This window comes from Pollicipes pollicipes, unplaced genomic scaffold (genome assembly GCF_011947565.3).
Source record: "Pollicipes pollicipes isolate AB1234 unplaced genomic scaffold, Ppol_2.1 Scaffold_5724;HRSCAF=6776_pilon_pilon_pilon, whole genome shotgun sequence".
Classification (NCBI taxonomy): Eukaryota; Metazoa; Arthropoda; class Thecostraca; order Pollicipedomorpha; family Pollicipedidae; genus Pollicipes; species Pollicipes pollicipes.
The window spans coordinates 2,404,111-2,417,337 of record NW_023596746.1 but is presented as its reverse complement, the minus strand read 5'-3'; the positions used below and the strand labels follow the sequence as shown (position 1 = coordinate 2,417,337).

The 13,227-nt window shown below is 53.4% G+C and overlaps 1 protein-coding gene across 1 annotated transcript in view; it reads right to left on the bottom strand.

Moving 5' to 3' along the window:
• Positions 1–6,691, bottom strand: part of LOC119102312 (uncharacterized) — a 48,883-nt gene extending 42,192 nt beyond the window's left edge. Inside the window, exon 1 of the mRNA XM_037225679.1 lies at positions 6,167–6,691. Within this exon, the coding sequence (XP_037081574.1) occupies positions 6,167–6,439 (273 nt within the window). The 5' untranslated portion in view covers positions 6,440–6,691. The remainder of the gene's footprint in view (positions 1–6,166) is intronic.
• Positions 6,692–13,227: the final 6,536 nt, after the last annotated feature.

The window sequence follows — 13,227 nt, the reverse complement described above, 5'->3', positions numbered from 1 at the left end:
GCCGGCCGGGACATGCGTCGAGGCCCCGGCGCGGGCAGTAGACACCTCTCACCCGCCGCCACCTGACCAGACAGGTGCCGCGGGCAGCAATCACCGCCCAGCTCATTCCAGTAATCAGCGGCTGTTAAGGAGCGCGCTGCAAGCGCACCATGGCGGCGTAAACACAGCTCTCCGTAATGATGAGTACTTTGACACGGGGCGGTCGGTGGTGGGTTCATTCTCGCAGACAGCTTCGGGCCTTGGCGATGGGGGTGTGAAAAAGAGGAGAGAGAGGGAGGAAGAGAGGGAGGGAGTGAAAGAGGGACGGAGAGAGAGAGAGAGGGGGGATGGAGAGAGGGAGACAGAAGAGAAAGAGGGAGAGAGAGAAGTGACAGAGAAAGAGAGAGAGTGAGAGAGAGCGGTAGAGAGAGAAGAGAGAGAGAGAGAGAGAAGAGAGAGAGATAGAGGAGAGAGAGAGAGAGCGAGAGAGAGAGAGAGAGAGAGAGAGGAGAGAGAGAGAGAGAGAGAGAGATAGAGAGAGAGAGAGAGAGAGAGAGAGAGAGAGAGAGAGAGAGAAGAGAGGAGAGAGAGAGAGAGAGAGAGAGAGAGAGAGAGAGCGAGAGAAAGAAGAGAGAGAGAGAGAGAGAGAGAGAGAGAGAGAGAGAGGAGAGATAGGAGAGAAGAGAGAGAGAGAAGAGAGAGAGAGAGAGAGAAGAGAGAGAGAGAGAGAGAGAGAGAGAGAGAGAGAAGAGAGAGAGAGAAGAGAGAGAGAGAGAGAGAGAGAAGAGAAGAGAGAAAAAGAACGAGAGAGAGAGAAAGAAAGAACGAGAGAGAGGGGGAGACAGTCAGAGATGAGGAGGAGCGTAAACCATTTGCAGGACATAAATGTGATCATCTATAAACAACGGCATGCTCTATAAGCATTCGGAACACCCATGGGTGAAGCGTTTCATATTCGGGGGGGGGAGGTGGCGAACGCCCTTTCCTACCGTTCTCGAACCCTGATTTAGGCCCATGGGCGTTCCGTAAAAATAGCTATACTCAAATCCCAGTGTGACTCCAAGGCTTTGTGAAAATCGTACATTTGCTCAGAACTTCCGAAGAGAGATTATGCACGAGAGGCCCCGAGCTCGCAAGCCCAAACCCGCAGAAAGATGGCATTGTAAAAATGCCTCCTTTTCCGTACAGCGCAGCTTCGTACTCGCGTCAAACTAGCCAAAAGGCCTCAGGACTTCATTAAATCCCATTGTCAAAGACTTTTGCATTGTTGTCTGGTCTGAAACTACCGCAGAGTTCTACATGAATTATGTTCTATGTATGGGAGGCCATGTCACGCGGCGCAGACATGGCGTTAAATCTCCGGCCCACCGTTCTCCCAGGAGATCGGTCGGGCGCGTCTCTGAGCCCTGCGACCGCCGGTCTCGAGTCATCTCCTTCAATGATAATCGGCTGGCGGCCATTGTTTCCGCCTTGCACTCCCGCGGCCCTAATCACGGCCGGCCTTCATTGAATCCGATATGATCGTGGCGTTTTTGTGCGGCGCCTCGCGCGCGCGCCGGAGCCGAGCGTGGCGCGGCTGCGCGGGCGCGGCGCCGGCCGGGCCGAGGGCGTCGTAGGAGGTCAGTGGCTCTGGCGCCGGTCGGCAGCGGGTCCTGTCGCCCACGCGACCGATCCGACGCGGCTGCTGACGTCGCCCGTCCACCAGCCAGGGGCTCTCCGAGGAAAAGCCGACCCCAGCGGCTCCGTTGGGCGCCGACGAAACTGATCAGTCGCGCTGCTGCTCTGAGCGTTCTTGACGGAGCGACACGTGTCGGTGATACAGCGCCCGTTCGCATCGCTCACTCCAGCCCATCAGAACGAGACATGTGAGGGTCGCGAGAAAGGCAATACAGATATCAAGGTTTGTAGCCGCTGCTCGCTAGCTAGTTAAAATGACAACACAAGTCGCCAGCTGCTCGAGGTCGATCCCTCCTTACAAAAATATTGTGCGCCGATGAACATGAACTGTGCAGCAGATTACGTGGGCTGTAGGATTGCGCACCGCAGTAGGTTAAGACGAAGTGGAAAAACAAGACGCCTATTCCGTGCGCTGCTATTGAAAAAGCGTTGAGACCGGCCAGGACAGCCAAGTCTCCAGGACAGACAGGACAGCCGGGACAGAGCCAGGAGAGAGTCCGACCATCAGCTGGCCAGGGCCGGCGGGCGTGATGGCCAATCAGAGTGCGTCAGTCGTGTTCGGAGCCGCCGGTGGAGGCTCTCCGTCCGCCGCCGGTCCCGGCCACTAATGGAATAACGTCCCAGGGCCCGCGCGCACGCTTGTTTTTTCCGTCGCGGAAGACGGCGATTTATGATTGCCGGTGCTTTAATTCCACGCCAGAGTGGACGTTCTCACATTAGCGCGGCCCAGGCGGGCGGAGTGGGCGCCAGCTCGATGGCGGATCCGTGGACGGGGTGGGACGCATGCGGTCCGACGGAGAACGACACTCGGCACTGCTGAGGTTTTGTGACTTGTGAAGTTTTGTTATCGTTTTTTTTGTGCAATTTTGCAGCTGAAGTTTTGTTTTGTGATCGCTGTAGAGCACAAGCAGCAAGCATTCAGACAGCAGGAGCACGCAGTTCGTTTGGTCAGATAGCCAATACGCCCTGTGCTCTCGCTCACATTGCCACAGGCAGCGGTCAACGTGTTGCTGAGCGAGTGATTGATGACGTCATTCTGAGCCGTCACTCTGAGCGAGTGACTGATGACCGGCTGTTCGACTTGCCGTTTGTGTACACCAGCGGCCATCGCTCGCCTGCCGTCCTTCCACACTTTGCACAGGTCGGCTGGGGACGGCCGCCACACGGGGTCGGGTCGGCCCCGCCCCTGGAGAGGTGCGGCCGATGAAGAGGCGCGGACCGGCCGGCCGAGATTGGAGCACGCCTGACTGAGCAGGCCGCCACCCCCGGCCGACCGACCGACCGCGAGACCGTGCTGCTGTCTGACTCGTCAGGGCCACTGACCTGAGCAGGACACGGCCATACGGCGGGCGCAGGGCACGCTTGGAACTTACAGAAGCACAGGTCTAGTGTGTTCCATTCCATTCGGTGAAAAGCACCATGCCGGATCACAGCATTCCCTTTGCTCCGTGAGCGACAGCCCATGATGCCGTCATTAGCCTGTCATCCCGCGACGTGCTCACCGCATGCATCTACGTGATCAAGCCAATCACCATGTGTGGTCTGTATTCAGTCATGCCATCTCAGCGGGCCGATTTATGTTTGTGCGCGCTTCGATGAGCGTGCCATCAGCCGGGCTGCGGCCACCGCGGGGCCCCGCTCCGCTGGCTGATTGGTTATTCAAGCGAATCGGTTATTGACGTGCGGGTTCAGTTGGCCAGAGATTCGACGTAACGGAGGGGCGTGTCACCCCAGTCGCCAATGGCGCACCAAATCGCGCAATCGTAGACTGTGCTCTAAGCGATTCGCGTTCTTTCTTTATGGCCGCGTCTCCACTCATGCTCACTCACAAGACGCGCGTGCTTCGGCCCTGACCGTCTGCGTTGCTCAAGCACTGCAGTCCCTGAGCAGGGAGCATCTGGAGTCGGCTGACCGACGGCCGGCCGGGCCGGCGGACACGGGGCCATTAGCCGTGGTTCCCGTCGCTCGGCAGGCGGCGGTTCAGTGTCCGTCGGCAGCGCCGCCGCCGCCGCCGCCGCCGCCGCTCCATCTGGCCGGTCACGCATCACGGAGCGCGCTTCCGACCGGCTCTGCGAGCCCGGAGCGGACCCGGGCACCGTCGCCCTGCGCCCCATCAGGCAGGTACACGGACGGGCATCACGCGCTATAGACCTCAGGGTATGCTGGCATACCGCACGGAGGCCAGATGACAGGACACGATGCCGTCCGGCGAAATACGATACTGAATACTGTTGTTCGAGAGCGGGACAGGGGACATACTGTCCCGCGGTACAGCGTGGGGAGCAATGCCCTCGGAAGACAGCTCTGCTGCCGCTCAAGAAGATTGACAGAAGACAGCTCTCTTACTTCACTCTTTACAGCGCGGACTAGCTCAGTCCGCAGATCCTCAGCACAGACCAGCCTAGTCTCCCCCTCCACAATACAGACCAGCCTAGTCTCCCCCTAGTCAGCACAGACGAACCTAGTCTCCAGCTCTCTAGCACAGACCAGCCTGGTCTCCCCTCCTCAGCGCAGATCAGCTCCGACTACACTCCTCAGCACAGACCAGCCCCGTCTGCCATCCTCAGCACAGACCAGCCCCGTCTGCCCTCCTCAGCACAGACCAGCTCCGTCTGCCCTCCTCAGCACAGACCAGCCCTGTCTGCCCTCCTCAGCAGAGACCAGCCAAGCCTTCGGCTGCTCAGCACAGACGACATGCGAACGTCCCAGGACCGAGGATATCCGGGATCCCACGGAGTCAGCCGCGGCCGGCCGGCCAGCCGTCCAACTATCCCACACTAATACACAGGAGGCGGCGTCCTGGACGTCCCGGACTCCCACAACGCAGCCGCGGAATTGGCGGCCACTGTACTTATTAGTCGTTATCATTTTGTTCCGAATGGTTTTGCTATGAATAACATGACTCTGGTCGGGGTAATTTCTGCACTTCTAATGCAGTGTTAAGCGGAGTTTGTCGTGCACATCCTGAACTCGACATCAAAGAAGCGTGCGGCTGTATCCGGCCTGTATTGTCATGCAGAGCCACAGAGGGATATTTTCTGTGGCATACAGTGTCACAAATCGGCCGCTACGTGCCGAATCGTCACTAGGTGGCCAGTTGCTTGCTGGCCTTAAATCTGCCCTTTCATTTCGATTGGGCCACGCAACTGTCGTGGTCTGGGACTTACAATGTCTTTCCAGTGCTGCGGATTATGAGTCCTGCATCTGTCCATCCCTGGATCAAGGCAGCGAACCTCCTCACGCGACGGCCTTCGGTAGGCGCTCGACTTCCCGACCCGCGGCCGCCTGGCGACGACTGACCCAGACCGACCTCTACCGGGGATGGGCCAGCCGTCCAGCGCCTGGAGAACCAACGACTCCCTACTGTCGTGCCATATCCAGCGCGTCTGCCGTGCCGAGCAGCTGAGCAGAGCTCGTGCACGGTGCGTGCACAGTTGCCGCAGTCAGCCTGGCGCCGGCCGGGGAGACGACGCCGGCCTTCGATACTTGGCGCAGTCCAGGACCACAACCACTGGACATCCAAAATGCCGTGAAGGAAAATGATCAGAAATAGAAGTGAAGTGGAAAATGGCATACTACTGTCCTGAACCCGGGCTTTTCTCAGTTGCCGTAGCTTATATGGTTATGTTTCATGAGTGAAACGACGCTGAGAGAATTTTAAATTCACTGTTTTTCACGCCATGTTTGCCGAGTAAACTGCTAGTTTGGCAGGACAGTCTAAAAACTCTACAACCATACATTTTACTTTGTGACTGATTCCTTCCCTCAATTCACCCAGTTTCTACTCATTTTTCACGCTCGTCGGACAGGACGACGCATTAGAAACGCATGAAACATGGCGCAAAATTTGCCCGTTTTCTTGCCTGAGCAGTGCGGAAACAAATCAGGTGTCCAGTAGCTAGCGTTGTTGGTGGGGCCTCGAGTAATGCTACGCTGAATCGAGCCGGATCTGCGGACAGCTGTACAAAAACACCAGGGCGCCGAGTCCCGAGCCCACGCACCGCGAGGGCATTCCGCACTGTGTCCTCATTTGTAACTGAACACGGACAGCGGAGCCAACGCAGGTTCATGTGACATCCCCGTTATGAAAGCATGCATAATCCAAAAATCAGTAGCGGCAGGGTTTTTGTTCAACGACGATGAAAACAAAAGCCATAAGCCGGGGACGTGCCAGGAACGCTGTATCAAGCAGTGCATATTACGGGCTTGTTGTTAAGTGCATACAACACACATTTCTGTTGCAAAATGAGGCAAAAATACGGAGTTGACCCGTCATTTAAGCTCTGATGTGATGGCACATAAACAGCTCGTTTCAGCCATGAACTATCGAACATTTTTGCCCTCAGCACATTCATATCCCAGGTGACATTCGCTTGGGAATCTCACGTATTTGTAGCCTCCAAATGCTAACTGTGTCCAGTACACCGCGACAGGGTTGGTGAGACATCGCTCGAGCGGCCCGCCCTCCGCCGCTCACCCGCCAGGAGCCGCCTCTCCGCACGGAACTTACCGTGCGCTGGGTCTCGTCGGGCAGCACCACCGTCACGTGGAACGAGCGCACCTTCTTGGGTCGCGGCGGCCTGATCCGGATCGACTCGCGCGATCCGGTCACCTGGTAGTTCCGGTTGACCAGCAGCGAAGGCACTCGGGTCACCATGGAGAGGCGGCGCGTGATCTTGCGCCCCAGCATCGGCGCGCGGCGGATCGTCGAGTTGGCCAGCTGCGATACCCTCGTCTCCACCTTATCCATCGTCTTCTCCATCTTGTCGAACCTCTTCTCCATGCCACAGTCCCCCAGGGGTCAGCAGCGAACCGGCGGTCTCGGCACAGTCACCAGCGTCGCCACTGCCGATCCGTCCCCGCTGCTCACGTCGGCGGCACGTCTCTGACGGAGGTGGCCTAGCCGGCCGGCCGGCACATTCCACCGAACCCTGTGGCCGCCGGAGCGTCGCACACCGCGCGCGGCCCGGAGTTGACGGTCGCGACTGCACGCCTCACCGCTCCTCTCGAGCAGCACGATCGGGCGATCGGCCGCGGTCAGCTTCGAGCGGCGTCTGCCAGCCTTCTGCTGGAGCGGCGGCGGCGGCCACGGCCGCAGTCAGCTGGCCGGCCAGCTGACTGCGGCCGTCAGCCGGCGTCGGGAGGCGAGAAGTAATGTTGTCATAATCTGCCCTATCATCGGAGTGATGGGAGGTGATCACACTGCGGCTCGGTGCCCCGCGGGCAGCGCATTGTGCGTTGAAGGTCCGCAGACGGCTAGCCAAAGACCGGGCATGACACGCGGTGCCCAGGCACGAACACCGGCACACTTCACCGATATTTTTGATGACTCCCCTTTTTGGTTGCGCACGAAGAAGTCCAGTTGCTTATGTTTTAAGCCAGAGGTGTAAATTTTTTTGAAATTATTGGCGGCCGAACCGAAGGCCTGACAACCTACCTACCTACCTTCGCCCATTTTGTTTTCACTGGATCTAGCCCACTTCATTTTGAATAAAGGCAATATATGCTTTTAACATTTGCATAGTCTATAAAAAGTATTTAATTCAAGCAGCATAGAAGCCATGCCGGGGTAGATCCAAGGAACAGTCACTGGACGCACGCGCCTCCTCTGATCGGCAACTGAAGGCGCCCCTTTAGAGGCCACTTCAGGGCGCCAATGGTGCTCTTCTATGGCGGTCATGGGAGGCAGCACGCATTTTGGTTGTGTGGAACGGGGATGAGGTTAGTCACGAAGGACTTAGGTCATCCCCATGTTTCAGAGCTTTTTACTTTAACCTCACACCATTGGGTGTCTTACGTCCCTAGGTATGTAAAGTTCATTGCATCGTTTATCTGCTCAGTTGTTACGATTTGTATCTACTGGTGAGAGCGACCATGACTTTTTGTTATGAGAGTAGTACGAGACACAACAACGCAGAAAGGTCAAAGAAGATAGTCTTTTTGTTGTGGCTATCTTTTACCTACGTTTTATTTAGCATTCCAGCCAAAAACATTGGGGGGCCCACGCCAGCAATGTTGGTGCCCCATTCGACATTGGGAGCGCCAAGATCCTCACGAAAGAATACAAATCGAAACCCTTGCTTTAAATGCTACGAGGTTTCTCTTGTATCAGTCTCATGAATACATCCTACGGTACACAAATTCTGCAGACATCTGACAGCATGATGCGTGATCCAACGGAAGGATAGTAAGCGGTAGATTATCGGTGCCTCTGATGTGGCATCAGACAGGCCATTTGGTCTCGTTGATTGGTCAGGTAGATGAATACGTATCACCTCCTGGCAAATGCTAAATGATAAGGTAGATCAGCAGCGGGCATAGTCTGAGCCCATCGCTGTTTTTGTTTTGCATCAGTGGGATAGCCCCTGCCATCAGCCACGCCCTATGTGCTCTCGCCCAAGCGATTGGCTTTTTCAGTTATTGATTGACAGAGTGCCGAAATCACTGAGTGTTAAGGAGAGAGAGAGAGAGAGGGAGAGAGAGAGAGAGAGAGAGAGAGAGAGAGAGAGAGGAGAGAGAGAGAGAGAGAGAGAGAGAGAGAGAGAGAGAGAGAGAGAGAGAGAGAGAGAGAGGGAGATTGGATGACGCCAAAATGCTTTTAAACGGTAATGCTCTGCCCATATCATGAACGTATCGTCCGCGTCAACGAATGACCCACCGATTAAGAAGCTCGTCAGCGCTGGCAGCAGATTCCGATCACCACAGTCTCCAGCCATTGATGCAAATGATGCATTTGTTTATATCGAGCTTTGCATTACTTGCGGTTCAAGAGGCATTGTACCCGCGCGACCAATACTTTTGGATTTGTGTCCATCTGGGAAAGTATATAGACATCCCAGAACTTTTGCCACATTTGACCGTGGTTTTCGTAGGCTAACTTGCCAAGGATGTACGTCAGAGTTATTTACCTTCGCCTGGATGATTTATCCATTCTCAGGAACTTCGTCCTCATTTACGCAAAGAACCTTGCATTTAAGTAGCAACTCCCGGTAATTGGTGAAGCACACTGCGCAGGTTTTAGTTTAGCCTATGAGCGCATGGTTGGCATTGGCTATTTCTAAGAGCTATTGAAATAAAGATAACAAGTTTAGGCCTTGCCCTTCATGGGTAATCAATAAACGATGCAGAACATACAATTTGGCATCAGTCAATGCACTATCTCTTTTTTAATGCTTCTAGGACCATGGTTTTCATACCCAGGCAATGTAAGTGCAGCATTTTTGTTTTTGTTTCCTATTGCTTTGGATTTCCAGTTCACGTCAAGTGACGGCCGTGGTCAACCGACATGTGATGCTGATGAAGGCAAGTTGTGTGGTAACAGTTTATGTAATGTTCTTTTTAAAATGGCCGCCTTGCGTATGCGTTTCTATTTTAAAATGGTGGTAGCAATGTCAAATAAACATTCCAGTTCATATCATTCATAAATCACTCCAATTCGCTTGTTGTTTCATTCGAAACAAAAACATGTCATTCATAAAATGTCCAATATTTCAAAAAATGACGACAACACGACCACATTCGGACATTTTTGATCGCTCCATCGTTCACGTTCACTCTTTTGTCTTTAAAGATTCAATCCAGTTTTTTGAGTGGATGGATTTCTAGGATAAGAGCTCATGCTAAATATTCCTTTGCTTATTGCGTGAGCCCCGGCCCCTACCATATGATTGCACTATCCCAGGTCATCGGCAGAATTTGGTAGCGAAAGCTGAACGTGCCGTAATGCTGCCGCTGCTCAGATGGATGCTCAGGTGAACCGTGCCGTAATGGCACGCTTCATCTGATGTTTCCTGACCTTTAGCGAGGCCGCTGCCATCGGCCGCAGGCCATACCTGTTGTTGTTTTTTGGGGGTGCGCTGACTTCAGAGGTCATGTTGGGTCCCGGGCCACATGGGCCTATTATTTACCTGTCAAGGGCAAACAGCGAGCACCTAAAGCGACTCGAGCCCACCCCGCCACGGGTGGGCAGAGGAGGGCAGGCGCTCTAGTCAGCTGAGCCACCGGGATGGACAAGCAGCGACCTTGGGGCATCGAAACATCGGGACATCGGGACAGGCACTCCTGTAGAAAAAAAATAATTAATCAAAAAAGTTGCGGAACGGCAAGCACATTGTTGAGTCTGGTGCGAAGCTCCTCGCGGATGCGAGAGGCGATGATCCAGGTCAGCGGCGGGCTCCAGGATGGGGCCGCGCGATACGAGAAGACCCTGTGTGTCACCGACGAGCAGATACCCGGCACATCAAGCGCGCCCGCCGCCGCCGCCCGAGCGGCACGCTGGTATGCAGCGGTGCGTCGGGTGAACAGCCCCCCGGGTCCCGTTGTAGGGCAAGGGTTAACACGTGCCCGGTTGAATAACCTTCGCTTGGGTGAGGGGTGGGGGAGGGGTCAATATGGCCCCGTGAGTTCTCGAAAACTAAAATAGCTAGAGACGCAAAATTCACGGGATGGGTTGGCCCGTATGTGAGCTGCTTTTGTAGGGTTGAAAGGTCTTAGGTCATTACCTTGAGGATCAGATAACGTCATACAATGTCAAACTTCAGATTGGTGTCTTGAGTGCTGCTGGACTTCTCCATGCAACCGCCATGGGCCTAGATGCCTGTTCTAAGCAAAACGTCAATCTTGTTCATTTTAAGCCAATGAACTTGTTTGACCTTTAGCAGGTCAAGGTGACCAAAAACCTACCAAATTTCTTCTATTCTGCCATTCAAATAAGCGTCAGGAATTACCATAAGCGGTATGTTCCCAAAAGCAAAATTATGACCTGGATCATGCTAGGTCAGTAGCCTACTACGACCCTTAAAACGTCTATTGCTTAAGGGACTATCTCAGAGATGCATGGCCTCGGCTTACAATTCGTTGTCGCATTAGATTAAACGAAACCCTAGAAATGACCTTCGCTGACAGCCACAGCCTGATTTTAACCTGCCATAGGTCATGGACCTTTCAAGGTACACGTATTTCTTATCCGAAAAAATCTGCAATTCAGTTGCTTACAGATATGCAAAGCTGGGCGCGGTGTCAACATGCCATTCGAAAATTAGTCCGGAAAAATCTTCGCAGGAAAATGATTTCCGATTGTTGCGGCGCAGCCACGCTTAACTCTGCACAGGTGCAGAGAATTAGATAGCAGATCTTTTTATGTAATAATTATATGCACCTTGTAAGATCGCTGGCCTACGGCACGTCAAAGTCAAGCCATGGTTGTCAGCGAAGAGCATTTCAAGGGAATCGTTCAATGTGATGCGACAACGGCGTGTTCAACGATGTCATCCATATCTGAGATAGTTTTTAGGCAATAAACCCATCGAATGTAGCATTACAATCAATTCCTTTGACATATGGTCGGGTATGAAGGTCAAAACGAGGTCAAAATGAAATTGGGTTTTACTTAAGAGCTTGGTTTTATAAGAAACTTTCTGGTGCTCATCTCGAATTTAGGAATGATAGGGACGGCAACAGACATGTTCCGTGTGCTTTTTTAGGGTCAGAATAGGTCGCTGACCTAAAATGACCCAGGTCGCCAACTTTTTCAGAAAAATATTGCGTCTTTTGAATCCCTGATTCATATTCGAATGGCAAAATAGGAGCAATCTCGCAGGCGTTTGGTCACATTGACCTTACAAAAGTGAAAAGAGGTCGCTGATCTCGCTGACCTTTTGCTTAGAACAGGTATTTGGCTTCACGGTGGTTGCATGAGGAGTTCTGGGGGCTCTTGGACAGCAATGTGAAGTTTGCCCTTGTTTGTTCCCAAGGCTATGACATAGGGGCCTAAAATCCTGACACAAGTGAGTTCACGTACAGACCAATCTACCCTGTTAATTCGGTGCCTCTAGCTAAGTTTTTGAGATCTCTCGCGGTCAAATTGATCCCCAACCCGAGCGAAGGGTATTCAGCCGGCCGCTCGGGCGCGTGCTAACTTGGGCCAGCTTGGTTTTTTAGGAAAGGTACCGCAAGCATTTTCTGATCGCTACTGAAATGTTAATGGTGCTAGCGTGATTTCTTTCCGATTCCGGTCCTAACATGGAATGGACTATGGAGTGGACTATCGCGCTACCCGAGTAAATGGAAAGACGTCAAAATCATCGTATTCCAGATGTCTACGTTGCGGTGTTTTCAACAGTCACAGTCATTCAGCGTTGCCTGAACAAAGCTTAGTGTCAGCAATTTTCTCAGTATGATAACGGTAGCCGGAATAAAAAAAACTTGAGCATGTGAAGCGAATGTTAGCTTTAGTCAAGTTGTCAACGAGTTGGCGACGGTCTTACTGCCTGTAGGAGCCAGATGAGCCCATTTATAAAGCCATGTCAGCTCTTAAATCTGCAAAAAGTAACAGGACTTGGCCTCTCCCGCGACTGAGTCACTAAATGCGCAAACATGACCTGTCGTCGCGTGCGCCAGTGACTCGGATGGTCCAGAAAAGCGCAGCAAAATTCCGCATCACTCAGTGAGACTCGTAAGGAGTGGAACACCGGCAGTTGAGTGCGCCCCATGCCCCTCCCTCTGCATCTTTATGGCATGCACGCGCCATGCACAGGCATACCTGCCCGTCCGCCCGGGCTGGCAGCTAATCGCAACGCAACGGCTCGTGGTCATGCACGGCCAGACGGGGCCTCCACGGACCGGATGGGGCGAAGACTTGTCGCACAGAGGCGTCTCAGCGTTCACTGTCCTCCCACGCAACCTCATGCACTGTGCGGCTGTGATCCCGGGCAGTATTCAGGCTGGCACATCCTAAAGTTTGTAACGCTTGTCTGACGGAACCCAAACGCACCGCTCCCCGTTCAGATCGCGGCCGCCAGTCTCCCGCGCCCATCAGGAGACGTGACTGGGGGTAATAGTTAGAAAAGTGGGTGAATCGCCTGCTTCGAGCCGTGGGGAGATGCCTTTTCTTTTCAAGTATGACTTGGTATTCATGTTAGTTGTTAACCCTCGCCTCAGTTGCTCGGAAATCCATTCAGTCAATCAGGTCAGCGTGTAATTAGGCCTCACAAGCCAGGGTGCGGTCGATAAAACAAAAACGTTCGTCAGCGATGAGATAATTTGCTGCTTAGTTATTGCATGACTCAGTACAATTAATGATTCGACCTGGATACGAGGCACTTCAAAACGCATTCGTGTAATGCAGGATCAGCGTGCTGACCTTGACCCCCGCCCGACGGGCGGAAGGAGGTCTGACTGTTGAGGCCTGACTGCCCCTCGCTCTGAAGTTGTTATTGAGTAGCTTGGCAACTATTTTAATGTCATGCTGATTTTCAGTAGCTGCCTAGATGACAGGCGTGTTGCACTGTCACTTTTCAAGCACTTCATATGCTCCATTTGTGGAGGTCATGTTTGTCAAGTTTGTCGTCAAGTCGACAGTTCTGTCCACTTCTTGGAATTTGGCATATGGTTCTTATTCGATTGTTAAATATAATCGTTTTTGGCACCAGCGATATCAGGCCTGATTCTGGCTGAGGATCAGGGTCATCATGGTCATGCTAGGGTTATGCATCAGATCATGCTAGGCCAGGGGTCTGGTATGGTTAGGCCAGTTCAGGTCAGAGTGCTGGCCCGGCGACCCTGAGTGAAGCC